The sequence below is a fragment of the Brachionichthys hirsutus genome, chromosome 1 (assembly GCF_040956055.1).
Source record: "Brachionichthys hirsutus isolate HB-005 chromosome 1, CSIRO-AGI_Bhir_v1, whole genome shotgun sequence".
Lineage (NCBI taxonomy): Eukaryota > Metazoa > Chordata > Actinopteri > Lophiiformes > Brachionichthyidae > Brachionichthys > Brachionichthys hirsutus.
Genome location: NC_090897.1, coordinates 1,291,200 through 1,316,576, shown reverse-complemented (window position 1 = coordinate 1,316,576; position 25,377 = coordinate 1,291,200). Strand labels below are relative to the sequence as shown.

At 56.3% G+C, this 25,377-nt stretch overlaps 2 protein-coding genes across 2 annotated transcripts in view; both read left to right on the top strand.

The window, feature by feature from the left end:
• iqgap1 (IQ motif containing GTPase activating protein 1) overlaps positions 1 to 10,721 on the top strand; it is a 17,622-nt gene extending 6,901 nt beyond the window's left edge. The window contains 31 exon segments of the mRNA XM_068742288.1: positions 91 to 228; positions 720 to 898; positions 1,298 to 1,385; positions 1,460 to 1,617; positions 1,694 to 1,778; positions 1,860 to 2,023; positions 2,168 to 2,328; positions 2,412 to 2,536; positions 2,620 to 2,783; positions 4,586 to 4,676; positions 4,754 to 4,921; positions 5,001 to 5,143; positions 5,240 to 5,410; positions 5,498 to 5,581; positions 5,680 to 5,751; positions 5,963 to 6,032; positions 6,109 to 6,473; positions 6,560 to 6,723; positions 6,799 to 7,023; positions 7,120 to 7,260; positions 7,339 to 7,423; positions 7,625 to 7,857; positions 7,947 to 8,079; positions 8,151 to 8,253; positions 8,382 to 8,517; positions 8,602 to 8,689; positions 8,957 to 9,166; positions 9,252 to 9,418; positions 9,768 to 9,890; positions 9,975 to 10,083; positions 10,170 to 10,721. Of these exon segments, the coding sequence (XP_068598389.1) occupies positions 91 to 228; positions 720 to 898; positions 1,298 to 1,385; positions 1,460 to 1,617; positions 1,694 to 1,778; positions 1,860 to 2,023; positions 2,168 to 2,328; positions 2,412 to 2,536; positions 2,620 to 2,783; positions 4,586 to 4,676; positions 4,754 to 4,921; positions 5,001 to 5,143; positions 5,240 to 5,410; positions 5,498 to 5,581; positions 5,680 to 5,751; positions 5,963 to 6,032; positions 6,109 to 6,473; positions 6,560 to 6,723; positions 6,799 to 7,023; positions 7,120 to 7,260; positions 7,339 to 7,423; positions 7,625 to 7,857; positions 7,947 to 8,079; positions 8,151 to 8,253; positions 8,382 to 8,517; positions 8,602 to 8,689; positions 8,957 to 9,166; positions 9,252 to 9,418; positions 9,768 to 9,890; positions 9,975 to 10,083; positions 10,170 to 10,283 (4,457 nt within the window). The 3' untranslated portion in view covers positions 10,284 to 10,721.
• A 1,656-nt stretch (positions 10,722 to 12,377) lies between these two features.
• Positions 12,378 to 25,354, top strand: crtc3 (CREB regulated transcription coactivator 3). Its single transcript, XM_068739348.1, has 15 exons — positions 12,378 to 12,591; positions 13,467 to 13,577; positions 13,717 to 13,845; positions 14,501 to 14,562; positions 17,342 to 17,404; positions 19,217 to 19,320; positions 21,531 to 21,581; positions 21,689 to 21,774; positions 22,284 to 22,333; positions 22,472 to 22,692; positions 22,962 to 23,197; positions 23,286 to 23,459; positions 23,904 to 23,987; positions 24,062 to 24,269; positions 25,144 to 25,354. The coding sequence occupies exons 1-15, from the start codon at positions 12,460 to 12,462 to the stop codon at positions 25,347 to 25,349; spliced, it is 1,917 nt and encodes a 638-aa protein (XP_068595449.1). The 5' UTR covers positions 12,378 to 12,459; the 3' UTR covers positions 25,350 to 25,354.
• The last annotated feature ends 23 nt before the right edge of the window (positions 25,355 to 25,377 follow it).

The following is a 25,377-nucleotide window of genomic DNA, read 5'->3' as shown; positions in this document are numbered from 1 at the left end:
CAGGAACCGTGCGTCTCCTCCCTCCCTCCTCCTCCTCCCTCCTCCTCCCTCCTCCCGCCCCCCGCCCCCCGCCCCCTGCTTGATGCGCTCCTCCTGCTCTGTCTCCTCTCACAGAGGAGGAGATCAACAACATGAAGAGCGAGCTGGAGAAGTACGGCATCCAGATGCCCGCCTTCAGCAAGATCGGCGGGATCCTGGCCAATGAGCTGTCGGTGGATGAAGCCGCGTGTAAGAGCAGCTCCGGGGGGCGGGGGCGGGGCCGAGGGCGGGGCCGAGGGCTTTCATAATGAGACAAATGTCCTCAACCTTTATCGACTGCATCATATTTTGGGATCTTCACTGCACATCTGGAGGTTTAAGGAATCAGAAAGCGATTCTCTGATTAATCGAAACCCGGACCAGATGGCGGTAAGAATCCGGATCCGTTTCTGAGCCCGTGAAGGAAAGCGGTGAAACCATTAACCTGTCAGTCATGACATCATCGCTGTTGGCTGAGCCGACCGCCGTTCACCCGTTTCCCTCAGCGGAGAAACGGGTTCTTGTTGGGCGTTTAGTGATGATGTCATCAGTCTTTAGCGCCGCTTACATTTTAATCTCTGTGGGCGCGGAGCGTTTGAAAGTTGCCGATGTTTCCGCGTTGGTGATCACAGGAAGGAAATCAAATTCAAATCCGCAAAATGCCCGCGAGGCCTGAACCTCCGTCCTCTCGTCCATCCCAGTGCACGCCGCCGTGATCGCCATCAACGAGGCGATCGACCACGGCGTCCCGGAGGGCACGCTGGCCGCCATGCAGAACCCCAACGCCATGCTGGTCAACCTGGACGGCGGCGGCGCCCGGCGGTACCACGACATGCTGTACCGGGCCAAAGGGGAGAAGGTGGCGAGCTCACGCAAACGGGTATGGACTCTGAGACTCGGAGGACGGCGGGATGCGGATGGGGGGGCGGATGGGGCCCCCCCCGGGGGCGCGTTGTCCTCCGGAGACCATATAATGGCCGGCTGTTCTCTTTTTGATTAAAGAATAATTGAACTTGCAGCCTGAAGCTGAAACGGATCTCGGGGGCCGCGCCGAGGCCAGTAAACGATGGCGGCGGCGGCGGCGAGATGGTCGGCACGGCGACTCGGACGGGAATGGACTCACTCCATCCTCTCTTGACACATAGTTTCGTCTATTTCGCCAGAAGGCAAAGCGGATTCACAGAAAATAAATTCCCTGTGAATATGAGATCGACGGAGCAGAAGCAATGTGCTGGGGCTGTTTCCGTGGTAACGGCCGTTTCTGCTCTCCCCCCGACAGCAGCAGGAGAGTTTCGACGCGGAGAGGGACGTTTACGACGAGCTCCTGACCCAGGCCGAAATCCAGGGCAACGTCAACAAGGTCAACGGTAGGTCGCGGGCTCCCGGCGCCGCCGGTCCGCCGCCACGGCACGCCGGTGAAATGTCGACCTCTGTCCCGCAGTGATCGCCGCCCTGAACGCCGCCGAAGACGCTCTGCTGAGGGGCGACGAGGATCAGCTCTACGAGGCCCTTAAAGCCGTGGGCGTTCAGAACCTGCAGGCCCAGAACAAAGGCTGGTACCTCAAGCAGCTGCAGGCCGACCGAGAGCATGAAGAGCAGGTGGGGGGGGGGGGCGGGGCTGGGCACGGTCCGCTTCGCCCTCGCCGTCACCTCACGCCGCTTTGTGTCTCGCCAGGCGTCTCCGGGAGAAGCGCTGACTAAAGACGAGCTGCAGAGCGGCGTGGATGTGGCCAATGAGACGGCAGAAGGATACGCAAAGAGTACGTCCGGTTTGGGGGGGGGGGCGGCGATCCCCGGGCATCCGCTTCATTTAGTGTGTGTGTGTGTGTGCGTGCGCGTAGTGTTGAGAGCGGTGGAGCGCATCAACGCCGCCATCAGGGCGGGCGTTCCGGAGAAGACGGTGGAGCAGCTGATGAACCCCGACGCCCAGCTGCCGGAGGTCTACCCCGGCGCCGCCCACCTGTACCAGCGAGAGCTGGCCAGCCTGCAGCAGCAGAGCCCGGAGGTGAGTCGGGCCGCCGGCCACGCCCGTGACATCACTTCCTGCCTGTGGCGTGAGTCGTCTCCGGTTCGGAACGTTGAAACGTCTTCGGCGGATCGGCGCGAGATGAGAAACGGACGAGGTGCATTTGTGACCGGCGTCCCGCAGGGGTCGCTGTCCCACCCCGAGCTGCTGGTTGCCGTGGAGATGCTGTCGTCGGTGGTGCTGATGAACCAGGCGATGGACGCCGGCGACCGAGCCGCCCTCTGGGAGCAGCTCTCCAGCGCCGTCACCGGACTCAGCAACGTGGAGGACGAGTACGCCCAGAGGTGAGGAGACGGCGGCGCGTCGCCGTGGCGATGCCCGAGGCGTTTGACGCGCCGCCGCTGACGCGGTTCGCTGACCTTCGCAGGTACATGGATGAGCTGATGCGCCTCAAGGCCGCGGCCGGCGAGGAGGGCTGCGACTACCTGACCTGGAACGACATCCAGGCCTGCATCGACCGGGTCAACCTGGCCGTGCAGGAGGAGCACGAGCGTAAGGGGGCGGGGCTACAACCGTGGAGCGATCCACAATGCCGATCGGGGGCCTCATCTGTACGCGCTCTGATGCGTTTTCAGGCATCGCCGCCATCGGACTCATCAACGAGGCCCTGGACGAAGGCGATCCCGTGAAGACGCTAGCCGCGCTGCAGAACCCCGCGGCCAAGCTAACGGGCGTCGACCCGTCGGTGGCGCAGCACTACCACGACAAGCTGCTGGAGGCCCGCCGGGAGAAGGCGCACGTAAGACGACGCGGCGGCGAGGCGTTCAGGAAGGGGCCGGTGAATTAGACGAGGTTCCGAACCCGCCGCCGCGGAATGATCGATGATCTCCGGGACGAACGACGCTGCCGTTGGAACTTTATTTAAAGACGCATTTAATGAAAGCACGTTCTTCAGATGCCGGCCGCCGACCCGCTCGGCGCCGAGCTCGCGCAGGGGTAACGCTAGCGACGTTAGCGACGTTAGCAACGCCGCGACACGGCTTTAACAAAGAAAAACCCAACGATCCCGGCAGCGGGAGGCTCCGTGTGACTCGAGCCCATGAGCAACGCGTGACGCCGCCGCACCGATGATGTCACAGTGGGAACGCCCACTTCCCCCTCCCTCCTCGCTCTGGCTCATTTGCATATGATGTTTGAGGAAGACGATATTTTGGGTGATTTCCTGCTGTGGGGGGGGGGGGGGGGGTCTGCTTTTCTATTTCAGGAGGGGGCTGTGTTTTATCTTATCCAGGGTGGGTAAAAACTTCGCCTCCGCCCAAACTCACGCGTTACCTCGCCTCGCTCGCCTCACGTGGGAACCCGTCGCACTTCCGTAACGGGACCCGAAAAGCCCCCGAAAAAAAGGGGAGGAAAATATTTTCCTGTCGCTTTCGCAGGCGTAGGAAATAACAAGGCGGGCCTCGGCCGCGTGTTTCCATAAAAGGGCTGGAAGCAGACGGCGATATTAAACGGAGCGGAGCCGGCACGTGATTGGCCGGCACGGTTTGGTTAATGAGGTAAAGGAGCGGCGCGAGCTTCCTGTCGGGTTTCAGCGGGATGACTGTGCTGCGTTTGGATGCCCTTTGAACTTATCTGTTCGGGGGGGGGGGAGGGGGGGTTGAAATCACTACATTTCAAGATGAATCGTTTTTCTTGTTTTACTTTCAAAGAAGAAAAACGAACGAGTGCGGCGGAAACGTTTAGGAAGATGAGGCGGCGACCGCCCAACCCTCTCAGCTTTCACTTCCTCTATTGAGCGACGCCTCCTCGCCCACGCTGCCGCCACACCCCGTTTAGCCCCTCCCACCTGTTGCAGTGACTCAAATGCCAATTTGAGTGCCGAGCGCAAACACATAAACACTAATCGCTGCCCGCCCGGCTTCGCGTTGTCGTTTGGCGCCCGTTGGACTCGGCTGCGTTCCGCTGCAGATGTTTCCTCACCCCTCTCCCCCCCCCTCGCTTGAGAAATGCTCCGGATCAGGTATCGGCGTTACCCTCTCTCACAAAACGCACCTCCCCTCGACTGCCCCGGGGGTGGGACGGAACAGCCGGCTCGGGCTGAGGGCGCCATCTGGATGTAGTTGGGGCCAACTGCACCCAGGATGGCGGCGCGTCGGCGTCAACGGGAATAAACGGCGAGGAAAGGGTCCAGACGGGAACGCAATTGTTAGACGTCAACTCGGCCATATTTCTTTCTTCCCTTTTTTTCTAAATTCTCAATCACAAATGTAGAAATCTATCGTCTAGAGCAGGGATGGGCAACCTCCAGCACGCGGGCCATATCCGGCCCGTTGGGCTTTTTAATCCGGCCCGCCGAACTAGTCCAAATGATATCATTAAATTACATGTTATTATAATTCAACCTTATCCATTTGACCTTTTCCCTGTCATGCTACCTTATAAAGGTCAAATCCTTCCCTGTAATGTCTTTTACATTTTACATTTATATTAGTTCACACAAACACGCCATCCATCGGTCCCTGGCCCCGCCCCATTATTACATTTTAGAAGCCGTTGTGGCCCGTGAGTCAAACAAACGTTTTGCCCACCGTGCCCTTCCAGGAGACCCAAGACCCGTCTGCGGTGCTGTGGCTGGATGAGATCCAGGACGCCGTTCTGAAGGCCAACCAGGAGTCGCAGGAGGCCTTGCAGTGTAAGCGGCCCCGCCCGTTTCATTCCGTAAGCCACGAAGCGCGGCGGCGCCGCTCACGTTTGTGCTCGCGCCCGCAGTCTCGCGGTCCATCCGGGCCATCAACGAGGCGGTGGACGCCGGCGAGACGGCCCAGACGCTGGCCGCGCTGCGTAATCCGGGGGCGGGGCTTTACGGCGTCACCTCTGAGTGCGCCCAGAGCTACCAGGAGGATCTGACCGAGATGAAGGATGGGAAGAAGGCCGGAGGTGAGGTCATCAGGAGGCACCTTTCTGAAGGGTGGGGGGGGGGGGTACCTCCATCCTAAACCTTCTCCCACCCATCCAGGTGACAATAACAGCGACTGGGTGAGGCACTGGGTGAAGGGGGGCCACAACTACTACTACAATCTAAGATCCCAGGAGGGCAGCTGGGAGGAGCCAGAGGGCTTCATCCAGAACAGCACGCAGCTCAACAAGGAGGACATCCAGGTGTGCCCCCCCCCCCCCACGTCCTGCTGCGTCGCCCTGTTTCCTTTTGTTTTTGACATGCTGGTTAAACTGGTTTCACCCCCCCCCCCCGTCCAGTCAGTGGTTTCTGGTGTAACCACAGCCTACAATCGAGAGCAGCTCTGGCTGGCCAATGAGGCCTTGATTACCAAGCTGCAAGCCCGTTGCCGTGGCTACCTGGTCAGGAAGAGCGCGGCGGACCGCTTGGGCTTCCTGAAATCCCAGGATCCAGCTGTTACGCGCATTCAGGTGAGACCAGCAGGGGGCGTCTGGGCTCAGGGCGTGGGCGGGGGGGCGGGGACGGCCGTCCTTCATTTGTCCTCCTTCGTTTCTCAGGCCCACTGGAAAGGCTACAAGCAGAGGAAGGAGTTCAAGGACCGCCGGCAGTACCTGAAAGACCACGACCAGGAAGCCGTCAAGGTGGGCGTCCTCGAATGTCTCCGTGTTTCCACCGGACGGACAGACGGCGAACCTCTAACAGCGAGACGTCTTCCCATCCGTCCGTGTGTCCCCCTCAGATCCAGTCCCTGGTTCGGATGCACCAAGCCCGTAAGAAGTACAACGATCGTCTGAAGTACTTCAAAGACCACGTGAGTCCGGAAGCCTTTGTAGATGTCCCGTGTTTAGACGGAACAAATGTCTCCGTCGTCTAATCGAAGCCGTAAATCACGGGACGTCCGTCCACCCCCGACGCATCCGGCGTGTCCTGCGGCGCCGATGCCTCGCCGAGATGTGTGCGAAGTCATTTCCAATCCCGCGCCGGCGCCTTTAATGATCATTGATCAGCCGTTTCCCCTGCAGATCGATGACGTGATAAAGATCCAGGCTTTCATCCGAGCCAACAAGGCCAGAGACGACTACAAGACCCTGAGTGAGTAGCGTCCGGGGGTTAGCCTCCGCCCCGCGCCGGCGCCGTTTACCTCAAATGCCCCTCCCCCCCCCCGCAGCCAGCGCCGCCGACCCCCCGATGGCCGTGGTGAGGAAGTTCGTCCACCTGCTGGACCACAGCGACCAGGACTTCCAGGAGGAGCTGGAGCTGATGCGCCTCCGGGAGGAGGTGGTGACCAACATCCGCTCCAACCAGCGGCTGGAGAACGACCTGAACCTGATGGACATCAAGATCGGCCTGCTGGTGAAGAACAAGATCACGCTGCAGGAGGTGGTGTCCCACAGCAAGAAGCTGACCAAGAAGAACAAGGGCCAGCTGTCCAACATGATGATGATGAACAAGCAGAGGGGGGGGCTGAAGGCCCTGAGCAAGGAGAAGCGGCTGAAGCTGGAAGCCTACCAGTACCTCTTCTACCTGCTGCAGGTAAGCGGCCCGGCTCGGTCGGCAGGTTGCAGAATCGGCGCGCCGCGAGACGACCCGTGTTTATTTCCGCCCCCCCCCCCTCGCAGACGAACCCCACGTACCTCGCCAAGCTGATCTTCCAGATGCCCCAGAACAAATCCACCAAGTTCATGGACTCCGTCATCTTCACGCTGTACAACTACGCGTCCAACCAGAGGGAGGAGTACCTGCTGCTCAGGCTGTTCAAGACCGCCCTGCAGGAGGAGATCAAGTGAGCGGCGCCGCCGTTCGGCATCCGCCGAGGTCGGCGCGCGCTAACATGTGGCCTCTCGCCAACATCCGCCAGGTCAAAGGTCGACCAGATGAAGGAGATCGTCACGGGAAACCCCACCGTCATCAAGATGGTGGTGAGTTTCCACCGGGGAACGCGGGGGCAGAACGCCCTGCGGCAGATCCTGGCTCCGGTCGTCAAGGAGATCATGGAGGACAAGACGCTGAACATCAAGACCGACCCCGTGGACATCTACAAGAGCTGGGTCAACCAGATGGAGACGCAGACGGGCGAGGCCAGGTGAGCGGGAGGAGGTTCTGGAGGTCCGTCCGCCTCGGGCCGAGCCGCTCGGCTTACCGATGCCCCCCCCCTTCCCCCCCCTCTGCTCCTCACCAGCAAGCTGCCCTACGACGTGACTCCGGAGCAGGCCATGGCCCACGAGGAGGTGAGGACGAGACTGGAGGCCTCCATCAAGAACATGAAGGCCGTCACCGACAAATTCCTGTCGGCCATCGTCGTCTCCGTGGATAAGATCCCGTACGTTCCCGATCCGTCCCCCCGTCCCCCCCGGTCGGCTTTGTCTCCCGGGTCTCACCTCGTCTGTCTCCCTCGCAGGTACGGGATGCGTTTCATCTCCAAGGTGCTGAAGGACAGCCTCCACGAGAAGTTCCCAGACGATACGGAGGAGGAGCTGCTGAAGGTCGGCGTCTTCTGATGCTTCAACTCTTCCTCCCTCCTCGTGTCTTTCCTTTCCTTCTTTTCCCGCTGTCGCTCTTCCTGTGGGAATGTGGGCCGCCTCCTCCTGCTCCTCCTCCTCCTCCCTCGTCTTCATTTTGCAGCAGCATTAATCCTGATTAATCCTGATTGCACCGAACTCACTCGCTTGCCTTCGCGGCTCCAGATCGTGGGGAACCTCTTGTACTACCGCTACATGAACCCGGCCATCGTGGCGCCCGACGCCTTCGACATCATCGAAGTGTCGGCCGGGGGCCAGCTGACCACCGAGCAGCGGCGGAACCTGGGCTCCGTCGCCAAGATGCTGCAGCACGCCGCCTCCAACAAGATGTTTCTGGGGGACAACGCCCACCTGAATCCCATCAACGAATATCTCGGCGCCTCCTATCAGAAGTTCAGGTGTGGAACGCCGGGCGCTCGCTTGAGGGCGGTCCGGCCCAGTCGGAAGACATTTGTTGTCTCAAGTTCCTTCTGTCCCGCCCCTTCAGGAGGTTCTTCCTGGCGGCGTGCGACGTTCCCTCGCTCGAGGACAAGTTTAACGTGGATCAGTACTCCGACCTGGTCACCGTCACCAAACCCGTCATCTACATCTCCATCGGGGAGATCATCAACACTCACACAGTGCGTTTGGACTTCTGAGGCGGCGGGGGGGGGGGGTTGTCTTCTCCTCTAACGTTCTTCTTCTGTGGTAGCTGCTGCTGGACCACCAGGACGCCATCGCTCCGGAGCACAATGACCCCATCCATGAGCTGCTGGAGGACCTGGGCGAGGTTCCCACGGTGGAGTCTCTCATCGGTGAGCGGGGGGGGGGGGTGCAAGTTTGTTCGGTTTTTTGAAGCGCCAGCGACCTGACCACTAGGTGGCGATAAATCTTGCGTGCGAGGGCGGCGTTCCTCCACCTCATCCAGCTGCTTCTGTTCCAGGCGAGAATCCTCTTCCTCCCGACGACCCCAACAAAGAGCTGATGGGTAAAACCGAGGTTTCGCTCACCCTCACCAACAAGTTCGATCTCCCCGGCGAGGCCAACGCCGAGGTGGACGCCAAGACGCTGCTGCTGAAGTACGAATGCGCTGCTGATCGGAGGCCGTCTGGCTGCCTCGGGGGGGGAAAAAATCACCGCTTTTATTTTCTTTGTCTTCTCAGCACCAAGAGGCTCATCGTGGACGTGATCAGGTTCCAACCCGGGGAGAGACTCACCGAGATCCTGGACTCGACGGCAGGACCGGAGCAGGTGAGAGATGGGATGGAGCGACGGAGCCCTGCTGAACATCGGCCGGTTAAGAGAAGGCCACCTTGATTGGGAGTTCCTGATCCCAAAAGAGGAGCTAAGAGCGCTAATCTCTAGCTTTTATGAGTCGAGTGTCTTTTAGCAGCTAGAAGTTGTTGCTGTTGTCTTACAGGAAGTAGTTTCTGACATGCATGTTACGCAAAATAAAACGTTCCAAGATCGTAACCGGAGCTGCAGGCTCCCTCACGCACTACCTTCTCTGGGCAACAGGAGGCCGAGTACCAGCGAGCCATGCAGAGGAGGGCCGTCAGAGACGCCCAGACTCCCGAGAAGATGAAGCAGGCGAAACCGGTGGTGGACGACAGCCTGACGCTGCAGGGCAAGAAGGACAAGATCAAGAGCAATCTGCAGAGGCTGGCGGAGCTGGGGAAGGTCGACCCCCAGAACCGCTACCAGGACCTCATCAACGACATCGCAAAGGTGGGGAAGAGAGGAGTCTTCAGCGGAGCGGCAGCCTCCTCGGCGTCTAACCCGAATATTTAATTTGTGTTTTTTCGTGTCGCAGGACATCCGGAATCAGAGGCGGTACCGTCAGCGTCGGAAAGCCGAGCTGGTGAGGCTCCAGCAGACCAACGCCGCGCTCAATTCAAAGACCAAGTTCTTCAATGTGCAGATCGATTCTTACAATCAGTACATCAAGACGTGCATGGACAACCTGTCCAGCAAGGGCAAGTGAGTGGCCTTCCATTCGGTCTGTCTTCCAGGCCTCGTCTCCACGGCGGCTGCTCCGGGCTTCACCGTTCATTCCGTGTTGTAGTGATGAGAGTGGGGTGTAGGGGGCGCTGTCGTCCCACCTCTGAGCCCACAGCGGAGTCACGCTTCGTACTAAAAACAGAACTGGGACCAGAACGGCGTTCGTTTCTTCTGCTGTTCTTTAATGGTCACATTTTTTTTTTTTTATTGCATCTTGTTTCTATGAGCCAAAACGGTCTCTACAGAATGTTTTTAGTTTTAATCACAAGTTTAATTTCAGTTTTAGTCGATGATGATGATGATGATGATGATCGGCCTCATCTTTCAGGTTGTCCAAGAAGCCGGGCGTCAACAAGACCAAGAAGAGCAAGCAGGTTTCTCAGAAGTACACGGCGTCTCGCCTCCACGAGAAGGGCGTCCTGATCGCGATCGAGGATCTGCAGCCCAACCAGTAGGTCCCACTTCCCCTCCATCACATCTTTTTTTTTTTAAAACTTTTTTACATTTTTAAACATCCTTTTTTTCCTCTTCGCAGGTTCAAGAACGCTATTTTTGAGATTTCCCCGTCAGAGGCGGTTGGCGTTTTTGACGTGAAGGCGAAGTTCATGGGCGTGCACTTGGAGACGTTGCAGATAGAATACCAGGTTTGTTTCTTTCACATCCAGGATTCGCTTTAAGGCCGACGGGCTGTGATTCAGCGGCGGATGTTCTCTCCGTTTCTCGTCCTCAGGATCTCCTCCAGCTGCAGTATGAAGGCGTTGCGGTGATGAAGATCTTCGACCGGGCCACCATCAATGTTAACCTGCTCATTTTCCTGCTCAACAAGAAATTTTATGGAAAGTAAAGATATAAAACAAAGGATAAAAGGGCAACGGACACTGATTTAAACCACAAAGCCCGCTTTGAGGGTTGCAGAAAGCCCCGACCTGAACCGGCCTTTTCCCTGCTGCACTTCTCTCGTGCGCCTATGCAAACCTCCGTGCATTATTTTTTACTCTAAATGGAAAGCTCCGTTCTGACTCAAAGCTGGAGTTCTGTCCCCTCGGTCTTTGTTTGTCACTGCACCGACGTCAGAGGTTTAAGATTTGTATGTTTTGCGTTAAATATTTTGAATATCTTGTGGATGGGCTTCACTCAATTATAAAAATGTATGTTTTATGTAAAGATATTGAGTTTTAGGTCTTTTTTTTTTTAATCTGTAGTTTGAATGAAAGGTTATAATTATCTCCCCCCCGTCTGATAATTTTGCTTCTTGTGGCAAAATATCAAAATAAAGTAATAAAAACAAAAGCAGAAATGAGTGGGAATTCCTTTCTTCTGTTCATTTTATATATATAAAAAGAGATTTAAATATTTGTGAACATGAGGAACCATTCGCTCCATCCTGAACACACAGGTAAGGTTTAATTTACGTCCTTTGATAGCTAAGCAAGCAATTTATGGGAGCAGATATTGGCAAATTTGCAAGAGCAGTTTTCTTTCATGTCTCAACCAAATTGAGAATAATCAAATAGTCTGCCCTATTTATAGATGCATAATACATTTTAAAATAACAAATGTTTGATGTGCCTCATTACGTTTTTTCCTGTGTAAATCGTCAGAAAACTTCTTCAATCACTGCTTAGATTGCCGTGGTGTACATAAGATGAACATCTCCATTGATAATCTATCCCTCGATCTTAAAACGAGAACATTATCAGATAATCTCATAAATGACATGAATGCGGTTCACAATCACTGATTAGATTTTTTTTCTTGTCCGTTTTAAGAATTTAAAAAGACGTGTGTTCATTTTTTGCGTAACTTCAAGCTCTCTTTACTTTTCATGCCAGGCCAGGCAGATTCTTTTCATAAACCCGCCTGTTGGGTTTTCGTCTCGCCTGTGTGTTACGTCATCACGTCATCACGTCCTCTGTTTGTAGCGCACACGTAAACTGTGAATCTGTCTCCGCCCTGCGGCCGTCGCGGGTATTACTGCCGCTTAACGAGGTAATGTTTTCTCGCAGCAGTATGAGGATAACGAGCCAGCGGGACTGATTTACGGCCACAAACCTCGTCAAGCGGCGGATATTAACCTGAAAACATTTGCGACGCTTCCTCCGAAGGGTCCCGGTTGAACGTCGGCGGAGAAACGAGCTGCTCGTCTGCGGTGTTTGTTTATCTTTCGTGGAGTTGGTCTGAATTCTCTCCGATGTCCGTGGATTAACTCAAGACTCGCCGCAGAAGCGCTGCGATATCGAGTTTAAGTGTGAATCCTCCGGATTACGCCGCTGCGGGACGAATATTTACACTTTGAAGGGTTTTTCCAGTTTTTCTTTTTAACGTAAACTCGACATTGAGTGAAGCCCGGACGAGACCCAGCGGACACTTGTTGGAATACAATTCAGCGGGGAAACCTGCCCTACTGAGCTTTTTGCTAACATTAGTAGCGTGATTTTAGCTAACAAGGCTAACTACCCCCCCTCCCCCCCCCTCCTCTCCCCCCCTCCTCTCCAGCTACACGCAGTTTATAATACTCGTCTGTCAGATTTGTTTTGGGGGGACGAGCCTCTACAAGTCGTCAAAGTGCGTTTGTCAGAGATGCCACTGACAGCAGCTTAGCTAACTCGGCTAGCTTCGGCTGTCCTAATGTAATGCTAGCTGTGACAGCTAACGTCGTGCTACATTCAAACAAGTGGTTCGCCGGAACCGGGCGAGTCGACATGAAGTCGTGTGTTTAGCAGCGACTTCGTTTCATACGCACGCAGCTGTTGTTGGTTTATTTTAAAGTAAGTACTTTACGGAGGCTTTATTTCATCATCTCGCACGGCAGAAGCCAACTTTTTACTGTCGCGTTAGCTTAGCGGCGTTAGCTTAGCGACGTTGGCTCCTGGTTCGTGAGGCGGGACCCTCAGTAAATGGGCTTTATGTGCGTGGGACACTGATGGGTTCACCGCAGCGCTTATTAAGAGACTTCTAAGCGCCGTCTCCACCCCCCCACACGAGTAGCTTGAAGTTGCGGAACGAGCGGGGCCCGCACGATGTCCGGCTCCCCGGGCACAGGTGGCTCCAACCCCCGGAAGTTCAGCGAGAAGATCGCGCTGCACAACCAGAAGCAGGCGGAGGAGACGCGGGCCTTCGAGCAGCTGATGACGGACCTGACTGTCTCAAGGGTAAACACGCGTTATTAGCAATTCTGCTGCTGATTGTTTCTTATTTTTATTTATTTATTTATTTTTATCGGGGGGGCGGGGCCTCTTCCACTCAACCTCGCCTCGTCTGAATCATCTGCTGCTGACTGAGATTTCTGGTTTTCAGCAAGTACTTCTTGTTTCTCTTCATGTTTCATTGCGTAGCGGCGAGCCCGACGTGCTGCAATCACGCGTCGGTCGGTCGGATAGGTTTAGGGTTAGGGTTATAGAAAAAAAAAAAAAAAACAGACTTCAAAGGCAGCAAATGCAGGGGTGGCTCATGTTTTCTGCTGCTTCCAGCTGTGAAGCAGGAAATGGGACACAGCCCCCCCCCCCCCCCCCCCCCTGGGGTTCCACCCGCAGAGGGGCGGCCCACCCGGGAGGATGGTTCTGTTTTGTTCTGGTGTCCCTTTTTATGGAGGCTGCGTTACTTTTTAAGCGTGAAGAACGAAGTTTTGCGGTTTCCCAGCCTCGTGCGACGTAATTAAAAACCGATCGTGTTTCATGTTGTGTTTGAAAACCTCTGAACTCATTTGTTCACACCTGAGGGTAGAAAAGGCCGAGATGAAAGTGTCGGGATCATTCGGCTGTCATTGTCCGTTTCTGATCGTTGTGATGTGTCTGTTTGATATTGGACATTCCTGATCACGATGTTTGTTTGTTTTTTTGGGGGGGGGGGGGGGGGGTGCACATTTAGTTTTCCTTTAACCCCATAAATCATCACCAGCGTAAAAACCCGTTAATCTCATCTTCCTGACGGCAGAATGTTTTTGTCCATTTCAAGATGAAAGCCTAAAAGTTCTGCAGCTTCATGAATCTGAACAGTTTACGACTGCGCTTCCGTTTCTGACTGGCAGGTGCAGTTTCAGAAGATCCAGCAGCTTCGTCTGTCCCAGTCGCGGGCGCCGTACTACGGAGGCTCGCTGCCAAACGTCAATCAGATCGGCAACGCCAACGGAGAATTCCAGGTAAGATTGGGGGGGGGGGGGCTGTTGTGATGTAAAGGTGGATGTTGGATGTTGGAGCGTGTTTCTGAATGTCGACCACCAACGTTGGTCGTCTTGTAAATGTTCAACCGAGCCGCAGCATCTGATGTCTCGTCCTCAGGGGGGCTTTCCGTCGGGACTGGACTCGGCCAGGGGGACCCGCCACCACGGGCTGGTCGAGAGGGTCCACCGGGACCGCAACCGCATCAACTCCCCCCATCGCCGACCCGTTGACAAGCACGGACGGCAGATATCCTTTCAGCCCGGGCCCGGCGGCAGGAAGCGGCCCAAAGACGGACTTTAACCGTCTGAACCCAGTTTGGGTCTCGATTCGGGTTCTGGTCCGCGGCGGAGCCGCACCTTCGCCCGTTGCTCCGGGTCTATTGTCTCGGCCCCCTGATTGACGCGTGGCGTCCGCACCGCGGGCTTGGTGCCGGCGTGAACCGGTCCGATAACCGGTCCGACGAGGCGTCTCCCTTCCGTCCCGCGGGCCTGGAGGAGCCACTGAGGTGCCTTTGTGTGCGTCTGTAGGCGGCTGATCAGGATTTGTGCAGCAACACTGTCCCAGTTTGATGACAGTTTGAGAGTCTGACCTCGTTCGGCACAAAGATTGTAGCTTTAGTTGCTTTTGTGGTTAGTAGCCCCCCCCCCCCCCCAAACGGAAGCCGTCACCCACTGCCTACACGATGAGTGGCCGCCCTTCTGAAGTCCCGCCCCCTGACAGACCATTCCAGGAGCTCTGCCTCGCACTGATGACTAACATCAAACAAAGCCGCCATTGTTTCGCTGCTTCATTTTCCCGCCTCGGCGCCGCAGACCTTCTGAATTTGAACGTGATAAACCGTGTCTGCCGTCTCGCTTTGATGCTTCCGTTCGCTCCGACTCTTTTCCTGAGCGCGTCCCACATAGAGAGCTCTCCGTACGGCGCCGTGTACCTGTCGCCGCCTCTGGACAACAACTGGAGAAGGTGAGCGGCGTCTTCGCTATTTTCTCTTTGTCATCCTCGCTCTTCTAACTGGATGGTTTTACAACCGGATCCGTTTCCTCTCGCCAAATATCGTGTTTCTGTGTTCCGGCGCCATCCATCCAAGTCGAACACAGAATCGTGAATGAAAGGCCGGGCGATGGGAGGAGCTGCCGTCTTTTGTTTCTGTGCAAACGTTTCGCCCTTGTGGATCCTGCGGCGTCGCCCGCTAGGTCGCTAACGGAGGTCGCTAACGCTAACGGAGGTCGCTGACGGAGGTCGCTGACGGGGGTCGCTAACGGAGGTCGCTGACGGAGGTCGCTAACGGAGGTCGCTAACGGAGGTCGCTGACGGAGGTTGCTAACGCTAACGGAGGTCGCTGACGGAGGTTGCTAACGGAGGTCGCTGACGGAGGTCGTCCCGCCATGGAGGGGTTTCTGAGACTGAATTGCGTTGCTTGCTCGCTCTGCTTGTTCCCACATGGAGCAGCGAGCTCATTGGTCGACGGCTTTTCCTCCCTGTTTACAAGGGAGACAATTATGTTCCCCTGATAAAAGGCCAAGCTCCTCCCCTCTCCGCGGCCTGCAGCCGGTCACCCTGCCTCGTCCCATTGGCACACACGCCCTCCTGTCGTCGTTGGCGGAACATCCTCACGGAACGGCTGGACGCCAGCGTTCTCAGAGTGGGCGTGTTTGTGGGCGGGTCGTGTGTCGCAGAGAGCCGAGCGCAGACTTTTAATTTCCGCAGCGCTGCTTTGTCTCGCGCTGTTATGTCACCGCGCCGCTCCAACCGCCGCCGGGAGTCGTTAAGGCGTGACAATTTAATAGCGTTTGGCCGTGCAGGCTTGGCTGTCGGGCCGTGACCCCCGTCGCCGACTCAGATGTTCACGAGTCCGTTAGTAATGAGTCGGTTATTTGCAGGCGAGCAAATCCCCACAATCTGTCCCGCGTCGACGGGGCCAAGTCTCGGGACGCATTCCTTTCCTCAGAAGTCGCCGCCGGCCGTCACTTTCAGGCGTCTTCTACCTTTGTCTTCCGAGTTAGCCGTCCAGCTACGTGTTGCTGCGGTAACCCTTTGGCGCTGGAGCTTTGTTCTTGTTCTGTAATGAATACAGGAAGTGGACCCGGGCCAGCTGGCGCGGCCGGGCTTCAGCTGCCCTGAAGCCAGTTAGTGTTGCTCCTGGGCTGATTCACCGCGTCTCCGACCGGGACTTTGACTCTCGGCCCCGTCGCGGCTCAGGTCAGGCCAGGACAGGACGGATGTGCAGCAGGAGAGGAGCGAGTGTCTGGTTAACTATTTATAAATGGGTCATGCATGAATCACGGGTTGATAATCCACAGCCTTCGTTGTTGTGACGTTCCCGAGCTTTGAACAGTGCGACTCGAGGAACGGAGCGATAAACACATCGTCGAAAGTTACACAGAGGACTTTGTGTTTTCCTTTGCACCGTTCCCCACGAGTAGCTCTGTGTGTGATTAGCGTCGGCGCCGCAGGCCGGGCTCCGCCTCCTGCTTCAACCTGCAGCAGATTGCGGTCACAGTGTGTGAAAACGATCAAGTTCCCATTCGGTGGATTTAGGCCGACTTCACCGTCACGGAGAGGGATGCAGAAGCCCCCCCCCCCCATCCCCCAACAGCCAAGAGTACGAAGCCTGGGTCGTATGTCCACCGTTAGCGTAGCTTTGGTTTAAACGTCCTTTGGGTTGCTGGTCACACGGAAGAGAAACGGGGTTTCCCTGAACGACTTAGAAAATGCTCATTCCCATCGTTCCTCTTCCAAAACAGGATGTCGCCGGACGTTCCTAAAAACAGACACAGAAAAAAATCACAAATGGATCCTTGTTCAAGCAGAGGCGACTTCATTCCTTCGTAGTTTGAGAGTTGATGAAGGGAACTTGGTTTATACTGTGAGCGTCAGAACTTTTAGACGTTAGTTTGGGCCCGGTTTGGAGAAACCAAACCGAGTCACGGAGAAGGGGATTCCTTCCAGTGCTGCTGTGTGGAGCCTGTTTGAAGCTCACAGACGTCTCTCGTCCTGGATGAATGGGCTGAACGGGGGGGGGGGGGGGGGGGGGGGGGGGGGGGTCCCTTTTCAGTGCCGTTCGGTTAAAATGAAAATGTCTTGTCCGAAGAGGCGAGCGTTGCCTTCAGCGACCGTCCGCTCGCGCTGGGGAGGGGGTCTGTCTGTTTCAGGGTCAGAGCTCTGAGCCCGTCCCACGCCCTCCTCCTCCTCTCCCATTCGCTCATCTTTGGCCTTGTATTCCCCCCCCCCCCCCCCCTCTCAGACCGAGCTCCCAGTAGGTCTCTTGTAGAGGCGAGATGGTAAAATGTCCCCTCTGGAGACGTTTGTCGACCCTCCAGGGGTCCTTTTCGTCTCTTCCAGCCCATCAGGTTTTAGGCTGCAGTCAGACGAGCCGAACTCGCTCCACACAACCGAGAAGTCACGCTCCAGCGTCTACACGAAGACCGCCGTAGTCCCTGTCTGTCCTCTGGACATGTCCAAACCATCAAAGTCTGGCCTCTCCTTAAAACAAAGGGCTTTTATTAACTGGCCGTGAATCTGAAAATGACGCAGTGAGGACTGAGAAGTTCAGCCGTCGCCGTGCTGGAATGGCTTCCTGCTCTGCTCGGGTCTCTAAATGGCTCCAGATGTCTGTCTGATTGGTCGGGTTGAAAGTGTCGCTCTGCCCGTTTCCCTCCGACGTTGGACTGAAACGTTTTCTCCTCTTCTTCCAGAGTAAACGTGTCTGTCGTTCTTTTTCCTGTCTCTCTCTCTCTCTAAGGGAACAGCAGCCGTGGACAGAGGAGAAATGGCCTGGCTTTAGATTAATATCACAACTCAACAGGTGACCTTTGACCCTGCCCTCTGTCTGTCTGTCTGTCGTCACGGCTTCCTCCCTCGCTCACGCAGAAGCAGACGTCTCTTTTTTTTGTGATGCTCTCCTGGATTCTACCTTTTCTAAATCTGCACCTTAACATCTCAATAATCCTCTGGTTTCTTCCTTTGAAGCGCTGAATGGCGGATTCTCAGCCAGAGCCCCCCCCCCCCCCCCCCCCCCCCCCCGATCTCTACCTGCTGATTTAACGCTTATTTTTCTTTCCAGTTTGGAAAGCAAAAGTTCCTCTACTAACCCAGCTTTAGGACTCGTCTCTTCTTTACAGTCTAATATCGTATTTGTTGTGCTGTTTTTCAAACTGTACATTTAATTGTCCATAAATAGCTGTGAATGGAGCCAAACGTACGATATCTGCTCACCCCATCGATGGGAAGTCAAGCGAAGGTAGTTTTTGGGCGTTTCGCGGCCAATCATCAACTTTATTAGGTGGTTCAAATCAAAAAGATCAATTTGGGATCCCTCAGCTTCATTTTGATCTCCGATTTACCGAGTTACTCCATGAATTATGGAGCGAGAAGGTTTGATTTAGCATTGCCTAAAATGAAGTCGTTTCATTTGTTAACATTTTGGGGGGAATTAGATTTCCTACGTTGCAGTTAAAGTGAAATTAGAATCTTCTTTTGTTCAGTGACTGGAGAGACACGGATTTGTGCGCGGCTCCTTTTTTTATTTTCTGATTTAGCATCGATGAAATGTGAAACTTATTTCTGTCGTATGAAAGAGCAGTCACGGCAGCAAATCGTGATGGATCAATCTTAAGCGTAATTTCTACAGTGACCGGAACACAGACGGAGTGATGCATGAAGTATGACGCCGAGGCTTATTAGATCCGGTCCGGTCCGGCCCCGCCCGGCGCCGTGTGTCCGGAATCCCACGCTTGTGTATTTTGGAGAGGCTGGTACAAGCGTGTGAAATAAAAGAATGCAAATCAAATCTTCTTTTGTTCCCCTGAGATGCAATCTGAGTTTCTTAAAGCCGTCCCAGTCGGGTCCGTCCCAGTCGGGTCCGTCCCAGTCGGGTCCGTCCCAGTTGGGTCCATTCCAGTCAGATCCGTCCCAGTCCGGTTCGTCCCAGTCGGGTTCGTCCCGGTCGGGTCCGTCCCGGTCGAGTCCGTCCCGGTCGGGTCCGTCCCGGTCGGGTCCGTCCCGGTCGGGTCCGTCCCGGTCGGGTCCGTCCCAGTCAGATCCGTCCCAGTCGGGTCCGTCCCAGTCGGGTCCGTCCCAGTCGGGTCCGTTCCGGTCGGGTCCGTCCCGGTCGGGTCCGTCCCGGTCGAGTCCGTCCCGGTCGGGTCCGTTCCGGTCGGGTCCGTCCCGGTCGGGTCCGTCCCGGTCGAGTCCGGTCGGGTCCGTTCCGGTCGGGTCCGTTCCAGTCGGGTCCGTTCCGGTCGGGTCCGTTCCGGTCGGGTCCGTCCCGGTCGAGTCCGGTCGGGTCCGTTCCGGTCGGGTCCGTTCCAGTCGGGTCCGTCCCGGTCGGGTCCGTCCCAGCGACGCGCTGCCAGATAATGATGTTCCTGAACCTGAGCGGTTCTATTGATCACGCCGTTTCCCTGGATCCACGTCTCTCCTGCATGACGCGCTTCAGAGCGATCTTCATCACTGAGCCCGAACGAGTCGAGCGACGATGTCGTCGATGTGCGAGGTCAGCGCGAGCGTTCAGGCCGGTGTGGAGGCAGAATGACGCACGGACCTTCCTGCCCCGAGCCGAGTTCTGCCTCTGTCCGAGGTGCTGGAACGCCGCATAATTATTCCTCCTCCTACACAGAACCAACTCGGACTCGGCCCTGCACACGAGTGCCATGAACCCGAACCCCCAGGACCCCTTTGGGATGAACCAGCAGATGATTCGAGGTGCCCACCAGCGTAACGGTGAGTATTCCGATTTTCACACGTTGCTTGTTGCTCCTTCCCTGATCTTGCTGTCGGTACGGCAATGATCCGCCCCTCCCGACAGCGATAAGGTATTGATCACTTCCCGTTTCGTCCTGGGAGTAAGAGGCTTTAAGGCGCTTCCCTCGGAACCTGCGACGGCATGTTTGGTTGTGTTGTGTGCAGCAGTTTTCCTTTCTGTGTGGGTTCAGTTCTACCGGCTCTGTAGTTTCCTTGTTAGCTACACATTTCCCACTGCTGCGTTTTCTTCCTTCGTCTGCGGGAAACGATGCCCTGACGCTTCTGCTTTTCCCTCGCTTTGGTGAAAGTCGAGAGGCTAATGACAGATTCCTGGTCTGAGACTCTCCAGCGGTGAATTGTACTGTAAAGCCGACTGTATATCTCTGGACCGGAGCCGCCGTGCGTCTAAACTCCGTGATATACGCGCCGGCCGGGGCCTACGATGTCGTGATCATGCTAGTTTATGGTGTTTGTGTTTCTCTTGCTGGGGTCATTTATTAACCGAAAGCCGTCCGTCCAGCGAGATGCTTTTCAGTCTCCAGTCTGGGCTCGGGTCCACAAATGTTCCGTCCATTGTTGCTCTAGAAGTTCCGTTTATACCGTTCAGTCGGCGAGTTCCGATGTCGTTTCATATTCCCCGTCCTTTCCTTTTATCTCCCGAGCTGCTTCCGGCGGGGGTTTGACAGTGTTTATCGCGTTGGTCTGATCTCGGGGCTGATGGAGTGTGGCGTGAAAGCGCGCGGCGCTCCCGCAGTGCGTTGCTGCTCGCTGTGTTTAGCCAACAAGTTTAAACAGGATGTTGCCTCAAGATCTGGGCCGAGTACGAGTTTCACAAAGAGGCCGAATGAAACCAGTGTAGGTGTTTGAATCACTCTCTGTTGACTGTCGTCATCTCGAGTGATGACTTGTCAAATAGCAGTGGAATAATTTTTTATCCATCGACTGGAGGAACGCCACGTCGGTCTTTACGACTTGACTCAGCTTTACGCGACAGAGACAAACGCCTCGCGTTTCATTGGTTTAGCAAACATCTGTTGTACTTTCTTCTTCAGGTTTTAGGTTTTGATCAGAGTAGCTGTTCACGGTCTCGGGGAGAGCTCGTCTCAAAATGTCTCTGCGTTACTTTCGCCTCTATGCTGATGACACGTTCCTTTACTCCTGTGTCGATTCTACAGTTTTATAATTTCTCTACGAAACCAACCGACTGCGGTGGCTTTAAAATGTGTTGCCTTGACAACAGGGTGTCCAACATCACGGATGCGATGGCTTCTTTTTACGGCCCGTAAAAAAAAACGGGGACGTTCTCGCCGTGCTGCTGCAGGAACCCGTCTGCTGTTTGACGGTAGACGTTTAAACGCGTCTGCCGTCAGCTGCTGCTGGAGGTCGGCGAGGTCGCCTCGTTGGCACCTTGAGAGTCTCGTGAGTCTTCGGTGTTGCTGGGTCCCGACTGACGAGCGAAGCCTCCAGCCAGTAATTACAGCCGTGAGTCACTCTCCTAACACCGAGGCGCTCGGAGCACGCGAGGTCAGCGACGGTTATTCTGGTGCGATCGCGTTTCCGCCAGTTGTCGTCGGTGGAGAAGTGGCGGCATCGGTGAAATGAAACGCCTGAATCTGAATCCGGAGCGTTTTGCGTGAGCGATCCGGCCGGCGATGCTAGCCAGCCGCGTTCCGTCCCAGATGTCCTGTTTCCGTTCCAGTCTCGGCGATGCCAGGCTGTTGTATCGCCTCCATTGTTTCCCTCAGCCTTTCTTGAAATGCGCCAGCCTCAGAGGGGGGGGGGGGGGGGCATTGAGGGACGAGGAGCGGCCGGGTGGGCGGCGGTTCGAAGGCGAATGTAAGAGGAGCCAACTTTAAGACATCAAGAGGAACGAACGACACGCAGAGCGCTGTCTTTATTCCTCATCGGTCCATGTGTCACCGCACGCACGCACACACGCACGCACGCACGCACGCACACACACGCACGCACACACACGCACACGCGGTATTCCTCCCTCTCATCTGTGTGACCAATAACACGATGCCAGATGCCCGAGTGTTGCGTTTATGAAGCTACACAGTAATTGCAGTCCGTATTCCAGAGGCTCTGTTCCTGTCAGATTATTGTGCAAGGATTATTATTATTATTGAATCTCCTCTAATGCTCCTCCTCCTGCTCCTCCTCCTTGCTTCCTGCTCCCGCTGGAGGCCGGCCTGCAGCGAGTCTGAACGAGGCGGAGGCGGACGGCGCTGGGAGCGGTGAGTCGCGCTTCCCTGTTCGATGATGATGATGATGAGAGGGTTCGCATTTGGTTTTAATTTGGTTGTGGAAGACGTTGTTAAAGTGCAGCTCTCCTCCTCTGCAGTGTTCTCCTTCCCCCCCCTGCCTAACGAGGAGAGTCTAATAGGAGTCAGTAAGCCCCTCCCCAAGCAGCTGTGGGAGGCCAAGAAGGTGAGCGCGTCGCTCGGACGTGGCGTTTTACTTCCAGCAAACTCCACCGACACTAGCAAGCAGATAAAAGCCCCCCCCCCCCCTCTACGGACCAGGAACGATGGGCTGTAAGGAATTAGTCCGACTTGGTGGGACAATGTCCCGTAATCGGGAACGTCCGCAGCCACAACGTCTTAATCTGCACGGGAACCAGTCTGACACGTTAATCTGTAATCTTCCACCGCCGCTCCAGATTGGATCACAAATGTCCTCACGTCGTCTTCTGCATGTTGACGGGACATCTTTGTCTTCCTCCGCCGACTCTGGAAGCGGGTTCTGTTGAGGTCGATGGCTTCGATCGGTGTTAATCTGCGGCGGATTTCATCCCAGCTTGATCTGGGATTTGACCAATGACACGACGTCTCAGTTCTCACGAGGATCCGCCCTCGCAACCGTGGATGTGTTAGTCGGGGTGCGATGGGGGGACGTCTTTGCGGCGCTGATGGGACGTTGCTGTGCGTCTCTTTCAGGTCCAGTCTCTGTCCTCAAGGCCCAAATCGTGTGAAGTTCCTGGAATTAAGTAAGTCTGCATCCCTAAAAACACGTTTCGCCACAAGACGATGGGAACGTCCCCGTTTCAAGCTAACGGGACAGCGTTGTTAGCATCGGCGTCTTCCCCCCCCCCCCCCGGTCAAACGTCCATGTGCTTTCGCCGCAGCATATTTCCGTCTCCGGACCAGAGCCTGGGTTTGTCCCACTACCAGGGTCTGATGAACACGGGCGGCTCCCTGCCGGACCTGACCAACCTGCCCTTCCCCTCGCCGCTAGCCGCCCCCCTGGAGCCCGAGGACAACGGAGGCTTCCCCAATCTGAGTGGCGGCAGCAGCACCGGAAACCTGCCGGCCGCCATGATGCACCTCGGAATCGGCAACTCGCAAGGTAACGGACCCGGTAACGGCCAGCGGGAGAAGCGTTCACGCAGACCCCCCCTGGGTTTTGGGCTCTCAGCTTGGAGAAGAACTTTGACCCCGTTTCGACTACAATTTGTTCTTTTCTTTTCCCTCCTTTGCGGGCCTCCATCTTTCTCTCGCTCTCCATCGCACAATAAACTCGAGTGTTTGGGTCGGGGGGGGGGGCTGGAGTGCCTCCCTCCCTCTCATTTGTTTCTGAGGGTCCACATCTGTCCTGGCTCTTCTCACGTCTCGCAGGTTTGTCCTCCTCTCTGAGCAATCCGTCAATCCAAGCGTCCCTCATTGGCTGCCAGCTCCAGTCGTCTCTCAGCAGTCCCTCCATCGCCTCAAACCTCCGTCTGTCCAACAACTCCCCCCGGCGACGGCCCGCCCCCATCAGCCCCCTCACCCTCTCTCCCGGCAGCGAGCAGCGCAGGGGTCTGGCCAAGCAGTTGTCCCCCACCATGTCCCCCTCGCTGTCTCCCATCACACAGGTACGCGCACCCGACACTGAGGTATGTGAACGATGTCCTACGAGCAGGACCTGAAGCTACTGGTGTCCCCCCCCCCCGTCTTGTTTAGGGCGTAGCCTTGGATACCAGCAACATGCCGAGGGAGCCGCCCCCACCCTATCCGCTCTACCAGCAGCCCCAGCATGCAGCGGACCAGAGCCGGCAATGCCAGCAGCAGCAGCAGCAGCAGCAGCAGCCGGTCTCCCCGCTCCAGAACATCCCAGTGGACTTCAACGCCAGCCAGGTGAGTCAGGCTGGGGGGGGGGGGTGCACACGAGCAGCGTTTCTGCACCAGTTCTGTTTTCCTTTCTGTGGTGCTGTGGGTGCGTAGATTGTTTGCCTTCCTGCAGGCCTGAGGTTAGCGTTGCAGATTAGAGTCGACACTTTCCTTTGTTTATGTCAACACTGAGTCTGAGGCCCGTTTGAGGCCCGTTTGAGGCCCGTTTGAGGCCCGTTTGTGGCCCGTTTGTTTGCCTGTTTGTGGCCCGTTTGAGGCCCGTTTGTGGCCCGTTTGAGGCCCGTTTGAGGCCCGTTTGTGGCCCGTTTGTGGCCCGTTTGTGGCCCGTTTGTTTGCCCGTTTGTTGCCGAGCGGTCGCTTCGCTGTGACTCGTCCTGGCGTAAACTCAGCCGAGCTCTCCCTCCCGGCGATTCTTCTTCTTCTTCTCTTGATTCTCTTTGCTTCTTGCAGCACAACAACTTGGCGACGCTCTTCAACGACCCCTTCATGGACCCGCAGTTCTCAAACTGCCAGAGCAAGTCCCTCCCCTACCAGGTGAGACGAGCAGACTGTCAACAGTTGTGGTGTTAATAAAGTTTTCTATGCGCTGACTCTTTGCCATTTTCCAGTTGGACCAGTTTGCCCTGTTGGAAAACGCGCTGAGCTCCACGGCGGCGGGTTCTGGCTTCGACCCGTCCTCCTCCCTGCTCTACTACTCCCAGGCTGCCCTCTCGGGCCTGGGGGGGCACCAAGGAGGCCTGCAGGACCCGGGACACATGAGGTCCAACATGCTGTACTCCAACTGCAGTGGAGGGCTGCCCAACATCATTCTCACTGGTAGGTCTGACTGGGGGGGCGGGGGGGGGTGGTGATGTAATTTGTTTTTTAGCTTGTGTTGTGGCTGGAAACCATTTCCTGCTGTCTGTCGGCGTTTTGCCGGCACGCCATCGGTCGGGTTGAACGCCGAACGCCCTCGTTTGTTCTCTTCTCATTATTCATGAATCTACGAGGCTAAAACGTAGAACCCGTTCCTCCGCCGACGCCCATCCGGGTCTTCTCCGAAACGTTTCCTTCTCCGTGTCACGCTTTCTGTGACGTGCTTTAATTGCTGACTCCGCCCCTTTTATCTGGGTCCAGAATGTAAGGAGTTCTTCCCCGCTAAAGCCAAGGCGGCCTGCAGGACCCGGGCCATGCGGCACGTTTCGTGGAGCGAGCTTCCCTCTCGGCTCCGCCCTCGTTCCGCGTGTAAACCAACAGACTGTCAGAGTGATTGTTGCAGCGCTGTTGTGTAACCTCTAAAGTGTGAGTCATCAAAACGAAGGAACCGCCTCCACGGAGACGGCGCGGCCTCAACGGCGCTTCCATCAGAATCCCAGCGTGCAGCGTTTGTGTTCCTGCTAACAAACGGGGAGGAAATGAGATCAAATTACGACCACAAGGGGGCAGGAGCATGAAACGAGCTGGCGCCGACCAGCAGAGCGCATGCGTTGAGTATTTGTAGTAAAGACGTTGGTGTGCGGGCGTGTCGGCGAGCCAGAGGGGCGTCGCCGCACAGCGCCGTGTTTTCAGGAGGAAGTTGAGCGCCTCCATCCAGGAAGTCTGCGCTCCCTCAGGCTCCGGTTGTTAGAAAGGAGCCGTCGAGACTCGCGGTGAGAGCCGGCGGCGTCCAGACGCCAACGCTCACCCGCCGTCGTCTGCTTCTCCCTCTCAGATGACTCCACCCCCAGCCTGTCCAAGGACTTCGGCGGCGCGCTCTGCACGGCGCCGGCGTGCTTCGACTCGCAGGGGGGCTTCCCGCTGGAGGACGAGCTGCGCATCGAGCCGCTCAGCCTGGACGGCCTGAGCATGCTCAGCGACCCCGACATGGTGCTGCCGGACCCGTCTGTGGAGGACACGTTCCGCAGCGACAGACTCTGAGAGCCCGTCGGACCCGGGGGAGGGGGGG

Bases quoted from the DNA above. Each gene is read 5' to 3' on its own strand.
- crtc3 (XM_068739348.1), top strand. From the start codon at position 12,460: ATGTCCGGCTCCCCGGGCACAGGTGGCTCCAACCCCCGGAAGTTCAGC. The intron at 13,846-14,500 runs ATATCCTTTCAG...AGCGCGTCCCAC, and splicing joins TTGACAAGCACGGACGGCAG to ATAGAGAGCTCTCCGTACGG. The intron at 23,198-23,285 runs GTACGCGCACCC...CGTCTTGTTTAG, and splicing joins CGCTGTCTCCCATCACACAG to GGCGTAGCCTTGGATACCAG.